Source organism: Sus scrofa, chromosome 3 (assembly GCF_000003025.6).
Source record: "Sus scrofa isolate TJ Tabasco breed Duroc chromosome 3, Sscrofa11.1, whole genome shotgun sequence".
Taxonomy (NCBI): domain Eukaryota; kingdom Metazoa; phylum Chordata; class Mammalia; order Artiodactyla; family Suidae; genus Sus; species Sus scrofa.
The window spans coordinates 80,381,521-80,405,349 of record NC_010445.4 but is presented as its reverse complement, the minus strand read 5'-3'; the positions used below and the strand labels follow the sequence as shown (position 1 = coordinate 80,405,349).

General features: G+C 38.5%; 1 protein-coding gene across 15 annotated transcripts in view; it reads right to left on the bottom strand.

The window, feature by feature from the left end:
• USP34 (ubiquitin specific peptidase 34) overlaps window positions 1-23,829 on the bottom strand; it is a 258,619-nt gene that overhangs the window by 184,165 nt on the left and 50,625 nt on the right. For all 15 annotated transcript variants that reach the window (XR_002342703.1, XR_002342702.1, XM_021087489.1 and 12 more), the window contains 3 exons: window positions 14,855-14,905; window positions 14,549-14,698; window positions 1,321-1,388 (listed from right to left, as the gene is read on the bottom strand). Coding sequence is in view for 13 of the 15 variants with exons in the window: in XM_021087489.1 (XP_020943148.1) it covers window positions 1,321-1,388; window positions 14,549-14,698; window positions 14,855-14,905 (269 nt within the window). In the remaining 2 variants the exon portion in view is untranslated. The remainder of the gene's footprint in view (window positions 1-1,320; window positions 1,389-14,548; window positions 14,699-14,854; window positions 14,906-23,829) is intronic.

Sequence of the window (23,829 nt, the reverse complement as noted above, 5' to 3'; positions counted from 1 at the left end):
GCTGCAGTGCAGGCAGCAAATGTGGCTCGGATCCAGTGTTGCTGTGGCTGTATTAGAGGCCATCAGCTGCAACTCCAATTTCACCCCAAGCCTGGGAACTTCCGTATACTACAAGTGCAGCCATAAAAAGAAAAAGAAAATCATAAGCCACTGGTTTTCTTCTCAAGCTCTGTATTTTGATTGGTTCCTCCTCTATTCAATCTTTCAAGATTAGTTCTCCTCTGGGCTTGCAATGGATTGCAAACAGGCCCCAATTACTTCATACAGTTTTTACAATGTGACTTTGCCACTTTTCCCAACAAAGACGTCATTTATCACCCTACTTCCTTGCATCTGAGCTTTGCCATGACAGTTCCTTTGGCCAATGGGGTATTAATAAGAGATTTGAAAGGTGTTCTCCTGTGGTGCAGCAGGTTAAGAATCCAGTGTTGTCACTGCAGCAGCTCGGGTCACTGCTGTGGCATGGGTTTGATCCCTATGCCTAGGGTGTGGCCAAATTAAAAAAAAAAAAGATGTGACATAAGCAGAAGCTTAAAAAGCCTTTGAACTTGCCCCTTCTCACTGGGAACTCTCCCACCACCAAGAAAAGAGACCCAGGAGAGCCTACAGGATGAAAGAGACATGGCTGATGCCCCAACTGACATCTAGCCAATTGCCAAGATAAATATGAACATCCTTCTCCACCAAGACCTGCTAACTAAAGGACATATGAATGAGGCTATTTATCCTAGCGCATCCAGCCCAGTGAGCCAAATCAGAAGATCTAGCCAACCAGAGAACTGAGACAATAATAAATGGCTGTTATTTTAAGCCACTAGTTTGGGGTGTTTTCTTACATAGCAAAAGCAAACTCACTGAGACCTTTGTAATTATAGTCCACTCTTTAGAACTTTCAACCCACCTCTGCTGTGATTTTTCCCTCTAATACTTATCCCTTTCTGATGAACTATATCATTTACTTATTTTCTACACAGACTACACAAAAGAGTTTTCTTCTCTGCTATATCCCCACTGCCTACAACATAGTATTTAGTATTTACTTGTTGAATGAATAGAGCGAAATATCATGTAACCATTGTAAATCTCTTTAATCCTTCTTACATACTCTGCAAAAAAAATTCCAACATAAATTGTTTAAAAGCAAATACTAAATATAAACCTACATATGTGCATAAAAAATACAACAAATTGTCAATGAAAATTTTCTCTGGCATATGTAAATACAAAGGACTGACAAACCATGTAAATCTGTACTATGGATATAAACTGTTTAAACATTGTTATATTAATAACCAGAGGGAAAAGATTATATTAACTCACCTGATAACATATGTCCTAAAAGGGATAATGTGCTGCATGACAGCAGGGATATGTAGCCATATTCGAATCTATAAAGAAACATAAAAATGTACAATGAATATGTCAAATACATATTAATTAAAAACAAGAACATTTAGTATTTTGTTGCCTCTAAAAATTAAATACATTTCATCTATTTTGAAAATATTTAATTAAAAAATGACTGCACACATTATCAGGTAAGTAATTTAATCTATATACATTTCTAATACATACAACAAAAGTCAATCTGAAGAATTAATACTAGCTTCTTGTTCAAAAGAGAACCATCTATACAAGTACTATCTTACTACATGGTATTCCGTATCTCTTTGTATGGTAGCAATCCAAATAGTACAGAACTAAAAAAAAAAAAAAAAATTTTTTTTTTTGTCTTTTTTGCTATTTCTTGGGCCGCTCTCACGGAATATGGAGGTTCCCAGGCTAGGGGTCGAATCAGAGCTGTAGCCACCAGCCTACGCCAGAGCCACAGCAACGCAGGATCCAAGCGGCGTCTGCAACCTACACCACAGCTCACAGCAATGCCAGATCCTTAACCCACTGAGCAAGGGCAGGGACCGAACCCGCAATCTCATGGTTCCTAGTCGGATTCGTTAACCACTGCGTCACGACAGGAACTCCAAAAAAAAAAATTTTAATAAATCATCTTGGTTTTTACTAAGCCATCTCATCCTTCCTTCTAAAAAGTACTGAATTACCTGATTTCTAGTCACTTCACTATCTAAATATATTTTTTACAGTCATTTACTGACCACAGTATCAACTATTTGTTGAATTAAGCACTTTAAGTATCTTAATCTAAGTTATAATAAAACTTATAACAAATCTGTTAATTTTTTCTGCACAATATTCCAGCCCATTTTTAAATCTACTGTGCTTATATTAGCTTTATTCTCATAAATGGTTTAAATATCACATAAAATCCTAAGTAGGAGCTCCTGCTGTGGCTCAGTGGAAACAAACTGAGGATGCGGCTTCAATCCCTGGCCCCACTCAATGGGTTAAGGATCTAGTGTTGCCATGAGCTGTGGTGTAGGCTGCAGACACAGCTCGAATGGCATTACTGTCGCTGTGGCACTGGCCAGCAGTTGCATGTCTGATTCAAACCCTAGCCCAGGAATTTCCATATGCCATAGGTGCAGTGCCCCCCCCCCACCAAAATTTAAGTAAATCATTAAACAAGAAACTATGCTACTAAGCCTTAACACATGCAACTAACACAAATTACAAACAAATTTGGAAATACAGATTGTATGGCTTCACTTTAATCAAAGAACATAAGTTCTATAGCAAATACAATACTAATAGTGAAATGTTAAAACCCTTCCTTCTAGGACTAGGAACAAAACAAGAATACCTTTAATTCAACTTAAACTGAAGCTCCTAGACAGTGCAATAGGCAAGTAACTAAATAAAAGCTCCTATAGGACTAAAAAGAAGAATTACAATCAATATTAGTCTAAGTGTAAGTAGGAAATCCGAAAGAACTTTCCAATAAACTTTTCTGGAAATAACTAGTTTAGCAAGACTGCTGCTTAGAAACATCAATAGAAATAAATGAATATACACACAAACTATTTTTTATATATCCATATATATATCTTCCCTGCCAGAAAAAACAGTAAATGAAGTTTTCAAAAATATTCTCTTCTGGAGCTCCTATTGTGGCTCAGTGGTAATGAACCCAACTGGTATCCATGAGGACACAGATTCTATTCTTGGCCTCACTCAGTGGGTTAAGGATCTAGGGATGCCATGAGCTGTGGTATAGGTCGCAGACATGGTTGCTGTGGCTGTGGCGTAGGCTGGCAGCTGCAGCTCTGATTTGACCCCCTAGCCTGGGAACCTCCATATGCCATGGGTGCAGTCCTAAACAGAAAAAATTCTCTTTACAACAGCAAAAAATATTATGCGCCTAGAAATAATCTAACAAAGATATATAATATCTCTGCATAGAAACTCAGAAAATTATAGTTTTAAATATAAAAACACATTTTCCATATTTGGAGAAGACTCCATACTGCAGAGATAACAGTTCTCCCAAAACTGATCTACAAATTCAAAACAACCCAAAAAGGTTTTATATGTGCCACTTATTCCAAACGCAAAGGTCCAAGCGGAAGCAAAATACTCTTTAAAAATGACACGGAGTAGAGATGTAATGTACAGCATTAACAGTATGGTTAATAAAACTGTATTGTGTAATGAAAGCTGCTAAGAGAACAGTTCTTAGAAGTTCTCATGACAAACATAAGAAAAATATCTGTTAACTCTGAATGGTGTCAGATGTTAGACTTCCTGCAGCAATCATTTTATAACATACATAAATATACAATCACCTAAAACTAACGTCATATGTCAATTACACCTTAGTAAAATTTGTAAAAATCATAGGGAGGTAGAATTTGCTTTACCAGATAGCAAGATTTCTTAGAAAGCTGCAGAAATTAAGATGGTATACAAAGAGCACAAGACTGATCAAATAGACTAATGGAACATACTAGAAATTCCAGACCCATGCACATGAAGACACATAACACAACTGATTTGGAGTTGCCGCTGTGGCACAAAAGGATTAGTGGCATCTCTGCAGTACAGAAACACAGGTTTGATCCCTGGCCCAGCACAGTGGATTCAGCATTGCTGCAGCTCAGATCTGATCCCTGACCCACGAACTCCATATGCCATGGTATGGCCATAAATTAAAAAAAAAAAAAAAAAAAAAGACACCTGATTTATGACAAAATGGTACAGCAGAACTATAAATACTGATAGGATCAGTGGTTATCTACATGGAGAAAAAATGAATCCTGATCCCTCACAAATACCACATATCAAAGTCATTCCAACTAAACTACAGATCAGAATGTCAAAATAACACAATAAAATTTTCAAAACCTAAGAAAAATATCTTCATGACCTTAGGATAAGAAAGATTTTTTTAAAACATTAATGAAAACATTAACCATACAGAAAAATTTTAAACAAATTATACACCATTAAGTTTGGTTAAGAAGTAACGCAATGCAATATCCAGACAAAACTTTCTTTGAAAAAGACATATGCACCCATACGTTCACTGCAGCACCATTCACAACAGTCAAGACACGGAAACAACCTAAAGGTCTATCGACAGCCAACTGGATTAAGAAGATATGGTATATATACACAGTGGAATACTACTCAGTCATAAAAAAAGAACAAAATAATGCCATTTGCAGCAACATGAATGGAACTAGACACTCTCACACTAAGTGAAATAAGTCAGAAAGACTAATACCATATGATATCACTTATATCTGGAATCTAACATATGACACAAATAAACCTTTCCACAGAAAAGAAAATCATGGACATGGAGATCTGACTTGTGGTTGCCAAGGGAGTGGGGGAGGGAGTGGGATGGACTTGGAATTTGGGGTTAACAGATGCAAACTATTGCATTTGGAATGGATAAGCAATGAGATCCTGCTGTACAGAGCTGGGAACTATATCTATTAATTATGATGGAGCATGATAATGTGGAAAAAAAGAATGTGACAGAACACTGTAAACCAGCTATAATGAAAAAAAAATAATTATAGAAAAAAATAACTCAATGCAAATCAAAACTATAATGAAGTATCACCTCACACCAGCTAGAATGGCCACCATCAAAAAGCCTACAAACCACAAATACTGGAGAGGGTGTGGAGAAAAGGGAACACTTTTGTACTGTTGGTGGGAAAGTAAATTGGTGCAGCAGAAGTTCCCGTCGTGGCTCAGTGGTTAACGAATTCGACTAGGAACCATGAGGTTTCGGGTTCAATCCCTGGCCTTGCTCAGTGGGTTAAGGATCTGGCGTTGCCATGAGCTGTGTGGTGTAGGTGGCAGACGCGGCTCAGATCCCACATTGCTGTGGCTCTGGTGTAGGCCAGCAGCTACAGCTCCAATTAGACCCCTAGTCTGGGAATGTCCATTTGCCGTGGGAGCGGCCCTAGAAAAGGGAAAAAAAAAAAAAATTGGTGCAGCGAACTGAAAACAGTTTGGAGGTTCCTCAAAAAAACTAAAAATAGAGCTAGCTTATGATCCTACTCCTGGGCATATCTGGAAAAGACATAATATCTAATTTGAAAACATATATATACCCCACTATCCATTGCTGTACTAGTCACGAGTCAAGAAATGAAAGCAACCTAAACGTCCAGTGAAAGATGGATAATGAAAATGTAGTATACATAGAGAGTACTATTCAGCCATAAAAATATAGAATATTATTCAGCCATAAAAGCGAATGACATAATGCTATCTGCAGCAACATGGATGTAGCCAGGAATTACCATACTAAGTGAAGTAAGTCAGGTAGAAAAGGATAAGCATTATTTGATATCACCTCTAGGTAGAATCTAAAAAAAATAATACAAATCAACTTCTCTACAAAATAGAAACAGAGAAAACACACACACGGTTACCAAAGAGAAAAGGGGAAAGGGAGGGATAAATTAATAAGGCCATGGGATTTATAGATGCACACCACCATATATAAAATTAACAAGGATTTGTTGTATATTTCATGGACTATATTTAATATCTTGTAATAATCTATAATAAAAAAGAATCTGAAGCTGTACACCTGAAAATAACATAATACTACAATAGTAACTACAGTTAAATTTTTTAAAGTAACATTTAAAAGACACAAGAGAATGAAAAGCAAAACCAGAGTGAAAGAAAATATTACCAATTACATAAATGTGAGTCAACAGACTTAAATCCAAAATATATACACAATCTTGTGGATTTTTTTTTTTTTTTTTTTTTTTTTGGTCTTTTTAGGGCTGCACCTGTGGCATACAGAAGTTTCCAGGCTAAGGGTTGAGTCGGAGCTATAGCTGGAGGCCTATACCACAGCCACAGCAACAAAAAATCCAAGCTGCGTCTGCGACCTACACCACAGCTCAGAGCAACCCTGAAACCTTAACCCACTGAGTGAGGCCAGGGATTGAACCTTCATCCTCATGGATACTAGTTGGGATCATTACCACTGAGCCACAACGGGAAAGCCTAGGAACCTCCACGCATTAGTAAAGAAAAGAAAGACAATTTGATTTTTATAATGAGTAAATTAAAAAAGAAAATTTGAACAGACACTTCTTGGAAAATAGCCAAAAGGCTAATATGCCCATGAAATGGTGCTCAATCACTTCAGTCATTTAAAAATATAAAATAAAACTACAATGAGATACTACTATAAGTCCATCAGGATCTCTAAGAATAAGAATACTAGGTGTTGACAAAGATAAAGAGCAATGAGAACTCTCAATCTTGGTAGGAGTGTAAATTTTAATGCAACCCCTTAAGAAAAATCTTAGCATTAATTGTGTAAGACACATATGCAGAATGTTATGATCAAGAAATTCCACTACTAGACATATATTCAAATAAAACACAAGCACTTATGCACCAAAAGACATCAGAGAATGGTGACACATTAATCATAATAACTTAAATGCCCACCACCAGTAAAATAGATCACTGTTGCTATGTATTATTTTGTCTGTTTTGTTTTGTTTTTGGCTGCGCCCAAAGCATACAAAAACACCCAGGCCAGTGAATGAACCCACACCACAAGAGTGACAACACCAAATCCATAACCTGCTGGGCCACCAGGGAACTCCAATGTTGGTATACTTTTTTTGTTTGTATGCTTTTTAGGGCCCCATGTGCAGCACATGGAAGTTCCCATGCTAGTGGTGGAATCAGAGATGCAGCTACCAGCCTACACCACAGCCACAGCAACGTCAGATCCTAGCCATGTCTGTGACCTACACCACAGCTCACAGCAGCACCAGATCCTTAACCCACTGAGCAGGGCCAGGCATTGAACTTACATCCTCACGGACACTAGTCAGGGTCATTATCGCTGAGCCACAATGGGAACTATAGTTGGTATATTTATACACAACAATAAAAATGAGCAACTAGAATTACATGCAATGTAAATCTCAGTGTTAAACAAAAGCAGCCACACATGAAAGAATGCATTGTTTGTGATTCCACTTACATGGTTAGCAAAAGAGACAAAACTAAATCATAGTACTTAGGAACAGAAGCTTAGGTAATAAAAAATAAAGAAAAGCAAGAAATAAAATATGAATTGTTTACCTTTAAAAGAAAAGAGATGGGATAGTGACTTAGAGGAAGCATGAAGGAGCCTTCTGGGGAGTTGACAAATTTTTTTTTTCCAGCATAGATAGTGGTTAAATGGGGTATTCACTTTGATAAATCACTGAGCTGTATACTATCTTTTCATGCACTTTTCTGTATGAATGTTTATTTCCAATTTTTTAAAAAGGTTAACAGACTCAATTATATACAAGATACTTTAGAGAGAATGAAAATAGGTATAGTAATGGGAGTTCCTGCTGTGGCTCAGCGAGTTAAGAACTCAACATAGTGTCCACAAGGATGCGGGCTCCATCCGGCATTGCTGTGGCTGTGGTGTAGGCTGGCAACTGCGGTTCCAATTCAATCCCTAGCCTGAGAACTCCCACATGTCACAGGTGAGACCCTTTAAAAAAAAAAAAAAGGGGGGGGGGGAGGAAAAAGGAGAGAGAGAGAAAAAAAAAGAAATAGGTACAGAAATACTTTTTATTGGGGGTGTAACAAGACACCAACAAATAAAAATTTAAATAAAATGACAAGGAAAAAATGTAAACATTGGAAGGAAATTTTTTTAATAGAACGAACAGCTATCATTCACTGAACCATTAATATTCCCATTCTAATGGATGGAAAAAAAAGAGCCTTCTGGAGTTCCCTTTGTGGCTCAGTGGTTAATGAATCCGACTAGGAACCATGAGGTTGCAGGTTCGATCCCTGGCCTCGCTCAGTGGGTTAATGATCCGGCATTGCCATGAGCTGTGGTGTAAGTCGCAGACGCGGCTCGGATCCTGTATTGCTGTGGCTCTGTTGTAGGCTGGCGGCTACAGCTCCAATTGGACCCCTAGCCTGGGAACCTCCATATGCCACAGAAGCGGCCCAAGAAATGGCAAAAAGACAGAAAAGAAAGACAAAAAAAAAAAAAAAGAAAAAAAAAAGAGCCTTCGAATGTAATCAAAATTAGATAGTACATAACAATTACAATTCAAACCTCAGGTTATTTCTCTGTAAATTCCTCATTCTTTAATAGCACTATGATGCAAAACATTACAAGAATCAAATTCCATATGGTATTAATCATATAATTTATGTCCTTTTTCTTTCCTTACTGTAAGTTTTGAGCTTCTAAGGCTTGCTTTCCCCCCTCCCCCGTGACAAGAGAATTCCAGCAGCCCTTCTAAGTATGTACATGTTAAAATTCCCAGAAATAGGAAAAAATGTTCTCTGATCCCTGATTAATTGCACAAATGCAGACAGTATTCTACATTACAAAGCTAGTTTTAACAAAATGGCAAAAAGAAAACAGAACTATCAACCAACTCTCCTGACCAGTGTGAAAACATATGAAAATGTATAATCACAGCCTAACTTCTGAAAAAAATAGTCCTTGCCAGTGTTTTTGTAAAGTAGTCTTAAGACACTGAGAATTCTTACTGTGTCCTCTAATGTGTTACTATAAGTTTTTGCATCTCTGATTACATCTCTTACTTAATAATTTATCCTGTTTTCTAAAGCATATATTCATAAGGTTTCTTAAGGCTCATTTATAATTTTTCATTCATGTTAATAAAATAAATGCCATGACTCTTAACTCCTTTAAATTCTTAGATTTTATTATTTTTAAATTAATAAAAAGTGTTGTCTGAGATGACTAACTCAGGCAAAGAGCTGAGGGCTGAATCAAGATACTATGAACTAAAACCAAATATAACTCACCATGTGAGTCTCAGTCGGGAAACATCTATGAGGACTCCACATTCTATTTCTCTAACCTGTGCTAAATACTAGTTAACTATTTTGCTAAAAACCTAAAGGCTAATATCAAGTAAGAAAACTACACACATAAAAGCTACAGTTTTTTCCCCCTGTGACTGCAGCCATTATTTCTAAGAACAGATCCTTATAATAGTGAAGTAACATCTGTGTAAAACTGAGAAATCTCATAACAGTAAGTGTTTAGAAATGCTAAAGCAAACATTGGAGACTGGAGTTCCCATTGTGGCGCAGTGGAAATGAATCCAACTAGGGACCATGAGGTTGCAGGTTCAACCCCTGGCCTTGCTCAGTGGGTTAAGGATCCGGCATTGCCGTGAGCTGTGGTATAGGTTGCAGATGCGGCTCGGATCCCGACTTGCTGTGGCTCTGTCATACGTTGGTGGCTACAGTTCTGATTAGACCCCTAGCCTGGGAACCTCCATATGCCATGGGTGTGGCCCTAAAAAGACAAAAAGACTAAAAAGACAGAAAAAAAAAAAAATTGGAGACTGAAATAAATGTATGGGCTTGAGAGTATTAACAAATTTGAGCCTTTATCTGATGAAGTAAGAGTTTTCTTTCTTTGCTGATAATTCACTCAGGGCAAAGTGAGTTTTCCTGTGCTGCAAGCTAAGGTTCTAGGAGATAACACTCACGACCTGAAAAAGTTGCTTTTCCTTATTAAGAGTGAAGGAACCACTTTAGAAAACAAACAGAATGGTTTGGTTTCTAAGAAATGATATAAACATGTTTTCGGAGTGATTTATTATAGTAAATTGTGGGAGAAATAGGTACCCAGTGAGGTCAGTTCTTACCTATCTTACTATAAAAATGGTTTATAATTCACGGAGTTTTTTGCTTTTCAAGGAAAGGATTGCCCTAAAATCCAATAATTTTTTTCCTTATTTAAATGTAGTAGCTTTTGTTCTTGTGTGAAAGCCAATGGAAAATCAGAAATTCCCAGAAAAGCCTTCCTGAGGCTGAAACAACATGGCTAAACAAGCTGCCTATTTCTCATAGAGAGAAATAAAACAAGTTTCTTTTTTTTCTCTTTTGTCTTTTGTCTTTTTGTCTTTTGTTGTTGTTGTTGCTGCTACGTCTTGGGCCGCTCCCACGGCATATGGAGGTTCCCAGGCTAGGGGTTGAATCGGAGCTGTAGCCACCGGCCTACGCCAGAGCCACAGCAACGCAGGATCCGAACCGCGTCTGCAACCTACACCACAGCTCACGGCAACACCGGATTGTTAACCCACTGAGCAAGGGCAGGGACCGAACCCGCAACCTCTTGGTTCCTAGTCGGATTCATTAACCACTGCGCCACGACGGGAACTCCAAACTTAAGTTTCTTAAAATGCAAAGGGATGTCTATCTCAATTGTTTAAAGCGACCACTAAGTATTTTTATATACACTTCAAGCACAGTGGTCAAACTGCCAAAAAAGGTCAGAAAGCATCCCATTGCTTTAAATGTAACCAGTCCCTTAAGAAAAACTCCAGACTTTTGGGGGTGGAGGGGGTAATGCAGAAAACTTAATTATAAAAAGAACCTTAAGCTCTTAATGTGCAAAGTATAAACTGTATTTTAAAAATGAGAAGGAAAAGAAGTAAAACAAAAAAAATTTTTTTTATGAGGAAAAGGTGCCAAATGAGTTATTCAATCGAGTTACAAACCTTTTGTTAAAGAATACATATGTTATATGCTCAGGAGGAAAATAAACAGATTACAATATCCAAACAATTATTAATGTAAACAATATGACTAATTTTAACTTAGGTTTAATGGCTTCAGTTGAATTAAAAGATAAAAGTTACACAAATTGACAACAGCTCACCAATCAGCAGTCATAAAAAAAGGGTGAAGAGAAAGAAGCAATAGAATCTAAATCTTTTTCTTTTCTAAACTTTTTTTTAAAATATTTTTTCGGGAGTTCCCGTCGTGGCGCAGTGGTTAACGAATCCGACTAGGAACCATGAGGTTGCGGGTTCGGTCCCTGCCCTTGCTCAGTGGGTTAAGGATCCGGCATTGCCATGAGCTGTGGTGCAGGTTGCAGACATGGCTCGGATCCTGCCTTGCTGTGGCTCTGGCATAGGCCAGTGGCTACAGCTCCGATTCGACCCCTAGCCTGGGAACCTCCATATGCCGCGGGAGCGGCCCAAAGAAGTAGCAAAAAGACAAAAAAAAAAAAAAAATTTTTTTTCAACCACACTCCCAACATGCAGATATTTCCAGACTAGGAACTGAACCCTTGCCACAGCAGTAACCAGAGACAAAGCAGTGAAAATGCCACATCCTTAACCTGCTGAACCACCAGCGAACTCCTTAAAACTTTCTCTTTAGTAAAGAATTACTTCTCAAGACATAGTAATAAGTTAAAGTCTATTTTTTTTTTTTAAGGGCCAGGCCATCGGCATATTGAAGTTCCCAAGATAGGGTTCGAATTGGAGCTATAGCTGCCAGCCTACACCACAGCCTCAGCAACTCAAGATCCGAGCCACGTCTGCGACCTATACCACATCTCATGGCAATGCCAGGTCCTTAACCCACTGAATGTTGCCAGGGATCGAACCCTCAACCTCATGGATGCTAGTCAGGTTCATTAACCACTGAGCCACAACGGGAACTCCAAATTCGAGTCTTTAATGAGCCTTCCATAATAGATTTAAACCAAGAATTAGTAAAATTAACTCAAGAACTACATTTTAATTTGGGTAATATTCCCACTTAAGAAAGATTATTGATAAATTATTTTGTGAATTTCAAACTCAGTTATATTCCTTCTCTGAATTCCCCACAGTGTAAATTTTAAATGTCAACACAGAATTTAAGTTCCTTCAAAAGTTTTCATTTTATTTTTTCTCCCAAAGGAAGATAAACTGAATAGAACTTCCTTTTAAACAAATAAGGTCAATTAGAATAACAAAATCAGATGATTGTTAATAACAGCTACTTTTTTGTATCAAGTGCTATTCTTTCTTAAAACCTCACAGCCAGCTAAAGTACATCAGCATTTTCATCCTTCCTACTCTATGAATTAAAAAAGTAAAAAAAAAAAAAAAAAAAAATTAAAAAAAGGAGTTCCCGTCGTGGCGCAGTGGTTAACGAATCCGACTAGGAACCATGGGCTTTCGGGTTTGGTCCCAGCCCTTGCTCAGTGGGTTAAGGATCTGGCGTTGCCGTGAGCTGTGGTGTAGGTTGCAGATGCGGCTGGGATCCCGAGTTGCTGTGGCTCTGGCATAGGCCGGTGGCTACAGCTCCGATTCAACCCCTAGCCTGGGAACCTCCATATGCCATGGGAGCGGCCCAAGAAATAGCAAAAAAAAAAAAAAAAAAATTAAAAAAGTAAGGCTCAGCAGGTTAAGAATCCAGCATTGCCATAGCTGGCACAGACACAATGGCAATGCACGATCCATCCCTGGCCCGGGACTTCCACATGTCATGGATAAGGCAAAAAACAAAAAAAAGAAACTTGAAGCTCAGATCCAGAATTCAAATGCAATTGTGAATCCAAAGTGTACATTTTTAACCTGCCATGTTATATTGCCAATGTATGTAGTATATTCAATTGTCAGGAATCAGGAATTTGGGAGTAAAAATAAATTTATATCAAATTATTTACTTCAAATATGGAAAAATGATAGTCTAGACACTCAATAAATCTAAGTAAAGCCAGTATCCCTTCTAGTGTACTTCTACAATGAAAACAACACAACAAAGTATTTTTGGTTGAGTATTTTTTCATTCTGTACTTTTATTTCACATATATACTTTAAATATTTTACCGTAGTTACTATTTAAGGTAATTCAGTCAAGAAAAGAATTCAGAGAGTTCCCGTCATGGCTGATTGGTTAATGAACCTGACTAGCATCCATGAGGACACACGTTCAATCCCTGGCCTCGCTCAGTGGGTCAGGGATCCGCGTTGCTGTGGTGTAGGTCAAAGACATGGCTAGGAATCCAAGTTGCTGTTGTTGTGGCTGTGGCCAGCAGCTGTAGCTCCAACTGGACCCCTATCCTAGGAAATTTCATATGCCGTGGGTGCAGCCCTAATAAGATAAAAAGACAAAAAAAATTTTTTAAATAAAATGACAACAGAAGGTTTTCATAGGTTAAATATATAGGCAGTAAAAAGTATTTCTTTCTGCTTCCACACTTGTGCTTTATAGTAACTGACATTCACAACATACAAAAGAATTACCTTCTTTATAAGACAAAAGAAATGTTAGATATTTACTTATAATATACAGGAAATCAGACATACTATAGAAGTACCTGAGGCTAGGCTAACTATCATTTAAGGAACAAAGGACTCTAAAAAGCCAAAAATTCCCCAGCACAAAATCCCAGGCAAGGAAAATTAAAATCAACATAAGATTTCTGTGCTTCTACCTATCTTTTATTTTATTATTATTTCTTTTGACTGTGCCCCTGGCCTGGGGAAGTTCCCAAGTTAGAAACTTAACCCAAGCCATAGCAATAACTCAAGCCACAGCAGCCACAATCCCCAGTCCTTAACCACTAGGACACCACAGAATTCCCCTATCTCGTATTTTAGATAAAAGTGGTAGGTGGCTGAATTTACCTATTTAGCTTAAATTCATTACCTTATACAAATTTCAATTTAATTATAAGAAATACTTTTTTAAAAAGATGTACTCAATTTTTTAAAAAATATAATCCAAAAAAAAAAACAGTATTATACATGCAAATCACTCAAAACCTATCTTTTCTGGACATAAAATTATATTATTAAAATAACAGTCTTTGGGGAGTTCCCATAGTGGCACAGCGGAAATGAATCCAATTAGGAACCATGAGGTTGCGGGTTCGATCCCTAGCCTTGATCAGTGGGTTAAGGATCCAGTGTTGCCGTAAGCTGTGGTATAGACTGCAGACGTGGCTCAGATCTGGCGTTGCTGTAGCTGTGGCGTAGGCCGGCAGCTACAGCTCCGATTAGACCCCTAGCCCGGGAACCTCCATATGCCTCAGGTGCAGCTCTAAAAAGACAAAAACAAAAACAGACTTTGGGAGTTCCCATCATGGCTCAGCAGTTAGCAAACCCAACTAGCATCCACGAAGATATGGGTTTGATCCGTGGCCTTGCTCATGGGTTAAGGATCCCATCTTGCTGTGGCATTGGCGTAGGCCAGCGGCTACAGTTCTGATTGGACCCCTGGCCTGGGAACCTCCATATGCCATGGGTGTGGCCCTAAAAAAAAGAAGGAAAAAATAAATTCATTAATAAAATAATAGACTTTGTTTCCAGGATTAAAACCAATTCCAAACAATACTTACATTAGATACAACTGTAATAAATGCATGTGCTATAAGAAATGGCAAAGTTTCAGGAGTTCCATATTCAAAGCAATCCTTCATGAGAGAAAGGCCATTTTTCCCACAAAACAAACATACATAACGAAGCAAATGCAAAGGTACTTCTACATCCTGAAGAAAAAATGAAAATATGTTATTTTAAAACTTGTCTGGAATAACTCATTTTATTACAAGTATAGGAAAGATACTCTTCAGACATAAACTCAAAAGACATAAAAACAATGAAATTTTCCATTAACCTAAGAATGAAAAAAGATAAACACTTACATTCATATCACAGAATGCCCCTAATATGTTGCTTTCTTGCGTTGATATATCCTGATCCAAAAAAAAAAAAAGATAAATAGTTACATCAAACTACTATACGACAATCTTTAAAAACTATAATTTTCTTAAGAGTGATTTCAAAAAAACTCAGATTTTGCAATTGCTTCTCATGATGAACAGTATTATTCCTACTAAAACTAATGATTCAGATTCATCTCTATAGTATATTTTAACTCTTCTCTAAAGAAATCATTCTACAATATGTGCTACACATTATTTTGCCAAAAACGATTTCTTAAAACAGGTTAATTCCTAAATACATCTTAACTTAGCTAAGTGGTTTTGAAACTTTGCTCTGAAATTCTCTATAGGTATACTAAAAATTCCACAATGAGAATTTCTGTTGTGGTGCAACAGGTTAAGGATCCTGTTACTACAGCAGTGCTAGTCTGATTACCTTGCCCAAGAATTCTACATGTGGCAGGCACAGCCAAAAAAAAAAAAAAGGTCCACGATGAGCTCTCCACATATAGGATTTAAAATACTTGAAAGGACACTCATCCACTGTTGGTGTAAGTATAAGCTGGTATGACTTTGACTTTGTTGGAGGGTAATTTGGTAACACCTATCAACATTTAAAATGTACATTCCTTTTAACCTAAGACCTAGTAACATAAAACTCCCAGAAGAGGTCAAAGGCAAAACATTCACTGACATAGATCAAACCACTGTTTTCATTTTTTCCCATTTTTAAAGTTTTATTAAAGTATAGCTGATTTACAATATTGTGATAATTTCTACTGTACAATAAAGCAAGTCAGTTATACATGTACACACATGCATTCTTTTTTGGGTTCTTCTCCCCTAGACCATCACAGAATACTGGGTAGAGTTCCCTGTGCTATAGAGCAGGTCCTCACTGGCCAATCATTCTATAAAAATATGACAAATCTGCATGTCATCCTCACTCAGGAGCCACGCTAATCTTCTTTGTATTGTTCCAATTACAGTATATGTGCTGCCAAAGCAAACATGATACCAGTGTTTTCTTAGGTCGGTCTCCCAAGGCAATAGAAATAAAAACAAAAATAAACAAATGGGACCAAATTCAATGCACAGCAAAGGAAACCATAAATAAAAGGAAAAAACCTACAAAAATGGGAGAAAATCTTTGCCAATGATCCAACTGAAAAGGGCTTAATTTCCAAAATATACAAACAGCTCATATAATTCAAAAATAAAAAAACAAACAATCCCATCAAAAAAATAGTCAGAAGATGAAGTTCCCGTCGTGGCTCAGCAGTTTAAGAAACCCGACTAGCATCCATAGAGACAAAGGTTCGATCCCTAGTCTCACTCAGTTGGTTAAGGATCAGGCATTGCTGTGAGCTGTGGTGTAGGTCACAGACTCAGCTCGGATCCTGTGTTGCTGTGGCTGTGGCGCAGGCCAGTGGCTATGGCTCCGACTGGACCCCTAGGCTGAGAACCTCCATCTGCTGCAGATGCACCTCTAAAAAGACCAAAAAAAAAAAAAAAAAAAAAGTCAGAAGACCTAAGCAGACACTTCTCCAAAGAAGAAATACAAATGGTCAACAGGTACAGAAAAAAGTGTTCAACATCACTAATCATTAGAGAAATGCAAATCAAAACTACAGTTAGAGGAATTCCTGTCATGGCGCAGTGGTAAACGAATCCGACAAGGAACCATGAGGTTGCGGGTTCGATCCCTGCACTTGCTCAGTGGGTTAACTATCCGGGGTTGCCATGAGCTGTGGCGTAGGTCACAGATGCGGCTCGGATCCCATGTTGCTGTGGCTCTGGTGTAGGCCTGTGGCTACAGCTCCAATTCAATTCCTAGCCTGGGAACCTCCATATGCTGCAGGAGCGGCCCAAGAAATAGCAAAAAGACAAAACAAACAAACAAACAAAAAAAACCAAAAAAAACCACTTCAGTTAAATACCATCTTCGTATAGGTCAGAAGGGCCATCATTGAATCTTCAAATAACAGGAAGTTCCCATTGTGGCTCAGTGGTAATGAACCAGACTAGTATCAGGATTCGGGTTTGATCCCTGGCCCTGCTCAGTGGGTTAAAGATCTGGCATTGTTGTGAGCTGTGGTGTATGTAGTTCGCAGACACAGCTTCGATCTGGTGTTGCTGTGGCTGTGGCAAAGGGAGCCAGTTGCAGCTCCGAATCAACCCCTAGTCTGGGAACTTCCATATGCTGCACCTTCGGCCCTAAAAGGCAAAAAATTACGTCAAAATAAAAAGTCTGGGAGTTCCCATCATGGCGCAGTGGTTAACGAATCCGACTAGGAACCATGAGGTTGCGGGTTCGGTCCCTGCCCTTGCTCAGTGGGTTAAGGATCCGGCATTGCCGTGAGCTGTGGTGTAGGTTGCAGACGCAGCTCGGATCCCACGTTGCTGTGGCTCTGGCGTAGGCCGTCGGCTACAGCTCCGATTTGACCCCCAGCCTGGGAACCTCCATATGCCGCGGGAGCAGCCCAAGAAATAACAAAAAGACAAAAAAATTTTTTTTTAAAGTCTACAAAAAACAAATGCTGGAAAAGACATGAGGAAAAGGGAGCCCTCCTACACTGCTGGTGGGAATTTAAGTTGGTCCATCCACTATGGAAAACAGTATGGAGGTTCCTCAGAAAACTAAAAATAGAACTTCTGTATGATCCAGCAATTCCACTCCTGGACATATATCCCAACAAAACTATAATTCAAAAATAAGAACATGCCTATGTTCATAGCAGCACTATTCATAACAACTTAAATGTCCATCAATAGATGAATGGATCTAAATCAAAAAATTTTTACATGCCAAAAATTAAATTCATATTTAATATATTTCTATCATGTCTACTATTAACATTTCATGTTGTGCTGAATTTGTGGAGACTATGCTTTGAAAACACAAAGTTTCTAAATTTTTCCTCGGGGGGGGTGGACATGAATGGCTTAAGAAGATGTGGTACATATATACAATGGAATACTACTTCACCATAAAAAAGAATGAAATAATGCCATTCACAGCAACATGGATGGAACAAGAGATTTTCATACTAAGTGAAGTAACTCAGAAAGAGAAAGACAAATACAATATGATATCACTTATATGTGGAATCTACAGTATGACACAAATAAACCTATCCACAAAACAGAAACAGATTCCTGGACAGGGAGAACAAACTTGTGGTTGCCAAGGGGGAGGGGGATGGAGGAGGACAGAGCTGGAGTTTGGGGCTAGCAGATGTAAGCCATTACACACGGAGGGGCTAAACAAAGAGCTATGGTTCTGTAGCACAAAGAACCATATTCAACATACTATGAAAAACTATACTGGAAAAAATACTTTTAAAAAAGAGCATTACTGAATAACTCTGCTGCGTAGCAGAAATTAACACATTGTAAATCAACTATATTGCAATTTTTTAAAAAATGCACATTACCTTTGACACAGCAATTCATCCCCTAGTTATTTACTGTAAACAACTAGTTAAAGAAGTGCTAGAAAATATATGTATAATGATGATCACTGAAATTATTTATATAACATCTCAAAATCAGAAACAACTTCAATATTCATCAATAGGATGACTAAATAAATGGTGGCATCAATATTTAGAGTCCTATGTAGCCTTCGAAAATAATAAAGTGAAATGGCATGAGGAATAATGTTTTGGGGATGATAAAAAAGTTCTCAAATTGAAATGCAGTAATGGTTTCAGGGCTTCATAAATTTATGAAAAATAATGTATACTTTAAACAAGTGATTTTTATGGTATGTAAAGTATACCCTTAAAATGCTGTTAAAAATAAGATGAATCTATATGCACAGGCATAGAATGATAACAGCTTGTATTACATTTGTTAAAAACAAAAAAGAACATGATCTGATTTTCATAGTTTTTTAAATGTCAGAAAACATGTGAACTAGTGTCATAAATTTTTTTTGAGAGGATAGAGAAAGAGTCTCTAGGCTTTCTTCGAATTTTGTATAGTTTTGGAAGTTTTTGTGTGTTTGTTTGTTTGGTCTTTTTAGGGACACACTTGGGGCTAGGGGTCCAAGCAGAGGTGCAGCTGCCACAGCCACAAAGGATGAGCCACATCTGTAACTTACATCATATATCTTGGCAACACTGGCTCCTTAACCCACTGAGCGAAGCCAGGGATCAAACTCGCATCCTTATGGATACTAGTTGGGTTCACTACCACTGAGCCACAACAGGAACTTCTAGTCTGTGTTTTTAGTCATATTCAACGTGGTACTTTTATAACCAGAAAGTTCACTTTCATCTCAAAAATGTTAGCTGTAAAGGGAACCCATTCATTCTTCACTGTTACCTGTTTTAATATAATTAAGTTCAACTCCTGAAATACAGTTTGAAAACAACTGATTGAGATCACACATAAAACTCTCAGAACATTTCAGAATAATCAAAAACTGTCCTAAGAGGTAAAAACACTTGTCACATTAAGTATACTAAACCTCCTTATATGTATTCCCAAACCTCTACTACCAGAGCTACAAAGTTTTAAGTTTATTCTTAACAAATCTTTTGTTTTTCAAAAACACAGAATACTCTTGTGGTATTATTAAATACAGATTCATGGAGCAGATGAATCATGTTGAAATATTAGATCAGAGTTAAGATTTCTGGTGCCTGACATGGACCCAGCTAGAAAATCTCGTAAGAGAACTCTATTATGATTTGAAAAATGTTACTCACGGACTTGATTATATCTATTGCGGTGACTCAGAAGATCTGTTTTACCATTTCATATTTCTATTCTGGATACATGAAGCCACCACCCTAAGGGTGTTGTTATAGCCTCATTTTAAATAGTATTTAAAGAGTTAACATACATTTGTAGGTAACAATACTAGAAGCAACACTAGGAAGTCTTGCTAAAGGCTAAACCATCATCATTCTTCTAAAAGCTCTCTTGATAGATGATCCCTGAAAAGGTCTTGAAACCTAGCAAGAATTTTTAGGAGGAGTTCCCAACATGGCTCAGCGGAAATGAATCTGATTAGTATCTATGAGGACGCAGGTTCAATCTCCTGCCTCGCTCAGGGGGTTAAGGATCCAGTATTGCCATGAGCTTGGTGTGGGTTGCAAACCCGGCTCAGATCTCCTGTTGTTGTGGCTGTGCTATAGGCCAGCAGCTGCAGCTAGCCTGGAAACATCCATGTGCTGAGAGTGCAGCCCTGAGAAAAAAAAAAAAAAAAAAAAGGAACTTTTAGGAGTTCCCATTGTGGCTTAGCAGGTTAAGCAGCCTACATCGCAGATGCTGCACAGATCTGGTGTTGCTGTGGCACAGGCCTCAGCTGCAGCTCTTATTTGACCCCTGGCATAGCAACTTCCATATGCCACAGGTTCGGCCATAAAAAGAAAAAAAAATTAAAGTTTTTATATTTTTCCAAAACCTCACATTTACTAAATAATCTAGAATTAAATAGATGAATTTGCCTATTACTTTAAAAGAGAAATAAGTAACTAGAAAGCAATTCTGTACCTAATTAAGCAAAGACTGCTCCATGATGCCACCATGAAGAATTGAAGGCCAGTGGATTAGGAGTAAGATTTTTGCTTAAAAAGAAGGCCCTGGTATTGGAATTAGATAGCAGTGAAGATTGGAATTAGACAGTAATGAAGATTGTAAAACTCCTAGGAATATATTAAAACGTATTTACTTTTAGAAGTATATAATTTAGGCATATATTTAAAGCATAAAGGGTAAATTTTAATTTTGTTTTTTGTCTTTTTGCCTTTTCTAGGGCCACTCCCACGGCATATGGAGGTTCCCAGGCTAGGGGTCCAATCAGAGCTGTAGCCACTGGCCTACACCACGGCTGCAGCAACGCAGGATCCAAGCCGTGTCTGCAACCTACACCACAGCTCACGGCAATGCTGGGTCCTTAACCCACTGAGTGAGGCCAGGGATCACTCATTAACCACTAGTTAACCACTGCACCACGACAGGAACTCCTAAATTTTAAATTTTTTTAAATTAAAAAGTCAACGGAAAGCAGCAAAGAGGAGTTCCCATTAAGGCACAGTGGAAACGAATCCAACTAGGAACCATGAGGTTGCGTGTTCAAGCCCTGGCCTTGCTCAGTGGGTTAAGGATCCAGCATTGCCGTGAGCTGTGGAATATATTTAGGTCACAGACGCAGCTCGGATGTGGCTGAGGCATGGGCTGGCAGCTGCAGCTCCGAATGGACCTCTAGCCTGGGAACCTCCATGTGCCGTGGGAGTGGCCCTAAAAAGCAACAACAAAAAAAAAAAAAAAAAAAAAAAGGAGCAAGAAAAAACCAGCCTAGATTCAGAAATTTGGACTATAAAACAACAATGTATATATTCAATCTGCCTGATCATCCTTTAACAGAACGGCAGTGGTTTCTCTCTGCAAATTTTTTTTGTTTTGTTTTTGTTTTTGTTTTTTTTTGGCTGAGCCCACAGCATGTGGAAGTTCCCAGGACAGGACTGAACCCACACAACAGGAGTAACCTGAGCTGCTACAACACTGGATCCTTAACCCAATGCACCACAAGGGAACTCCCTTTTTTCACACTTTTTATACTCATTTTGCTATAGGGAAAAAAACTTACACTAGAGCAATACTTCATTTCTTAGTATTATTCATGATTAAGAAAAAAAATGCCACTGGCCCCTCCAAAAAACTCTCACCCTTAATTAATATCACGCATTTTAAATTACTGCATCTTTAAAATTATCAACTTCAACAGGAGGCAAAGAAGGATGATGACAGGAAGGGAGGAGGACTCCAAATTCCCATTTTACTAATGGCAATGGACAGTTACAGCCATCAGTTCTGAACAATTCAAATGTAATGAAGTAGAGTAACACCTGAATTCTAGAACTCTCCGCAATATGCTATGCAAATCTCACCAAAATTTTTAACCTCTGAAAGTCAGTTTCCTCTTGTATAAATTAAGGATAGTAGTTTAAGTCACAGCTATCAAAAAGCTAACACAGGAGGAGTTCCTGTTGTGGCTCAAGCTAACAAAACCAAATAGTATCCATGAGGACACAGGGTTTGATCCCTGGCCCTGCTCAGTGAGTTAAAGGATCCAGCGTTGCCATGAGTTATGGTGTAGGTGAAAGATGTGGCTCAGATCCTGCACTGCTGTGGCTGTAGAGTAGGCTGGTGACTACAACTCCAATTCGACCCCTAGCCTGGGAACTTCCATATGCTAGAGGTGCAGACCTAAAAAGAACTGCCCTCCCTCAATGAAAAAAAACAAAAAGGTTAACACAGGAGTACTGAATCTTCTCCTAGAGTCTTGGCCAATTTACATCCCTCAAAAAAATACAAATTTAAACACAAAAGCCTTATCATGAAAGGAAGCATATGGAAGTCTGAGGGAAAGACTGGATGGACTACTTCCTTGTAAAAAGATGGGATTCAAAATCTCTAGGATGTTCCCCCGTGGTGGTGCAGCAGGTTAAGAATCTGGTGTTGTCACAGCTGTGATGTAGGTCACAAGTGTGGCTTGGGTTCAATCTCTGGCCCAGGAACTTCCACATGCTGAAAGCAAGGCCAAAAAAGAAAGTCCTTATTACTATTGCACTGCATAGTAAATAATAGTTTTCTTAAGATATCTGTGTGTATTTATATACAGACAGACACATAATTTTATATATGTATACTACATCAAGGTTTTGATCTGAGACCCTCTGAAGCATGGCCACAAAGACAGAAACTAGAAACTTTAAAATACGTGTAATAGATTATTACTAAGATATTAGGAACTTGGGATAAAACTATTATGAAAAGAATAATATTAAAGAAGCATCCAGAAATTCTATATAAGAATAGAATTCTGTAAAAGAATATAGAATTCTGTAAAAGATTCCTCCTTTATTATATCTAAGTGTTTCTTATCACAATTTTACCTAAAGACCTCATGAAGCCATTGCATTCAATCATGTGGAATGATCCTTAAGAACATTAATGTGGTATTTTATTCCCCGTACAAGGAGAAAGTATAGAAATTATGCCGACCTTTGGACATCAAAAATTTTGGTTTTGCTTTGGGGGGGGCAATACCTGTGGCATACGCCATTTCCCAGGCTAGGGGGTGAATCAAAAGCCAGAGCCAGCTTGTGGGAACGCCGGATCCTTAACCCATCAAGCAGGGACAGGGATGGATCCAGCATCTTCATGGATACTAGTTGGTTTTGTTTCCACTAAGCCACAACAGGATCTCTGGAGATCACAATTTTTAAAAATAATTTTAAAAAACTGATGAAGAAACTGATTTTAAGAACAAAATAGTGTGGAATTCCCTTGCGGCATAGCAGGTTAAGGATCTGGCATTATCACTACGGTGGCTCTGGTTACAGCTGTGGCACAGGTTCCATCTTTGGCCTGGGAACTTCTGCATCTTGCAGACACAGCCAAAAAACAAAGCTAGGAGTTCCCGTCGTGGCGCAGTGGTTAACGAATCCGACTAGGAACCATGAGGTTGCGGGTTCGGTCCCTGCCCTTGCTCAGTGGGTTAACGATCCGGCGTTGCCGTGAGCTGTGGTGCAGGTTGCAGACGCGGCTCGGATCCTGCGTTGCTGTGGCTCTGGCGTAGGCCGGTGGCTACAGCTCCGATTCAACCCCTAGCCTGGGAACCTCCATATGCCGCGGGAGCGGCCCAAGAAATAGCAACAACAACAACAACAACAACAAAAAAAGACAAAAAAAAAAAAAAAAAAAAGCTAAACAAAACCAAACTAGGAGCTCCCTTGTGGTGCAGCAAGTTAGGATCCAGCAGTGGCTCAGGCCACTGCTGTCATGCAGATTTGATCCCTAGCCAGGGAATTCGACATACCATGGGCACAGCCGGGGTGGGGGGTAGATTTAGTATTTCTATAACTTTATCCAAGTTTTTTTTTGGCTGCACCCAAAGCATGTTCAAGTTCCCAGGCCAGTGATCCAACCTGAGC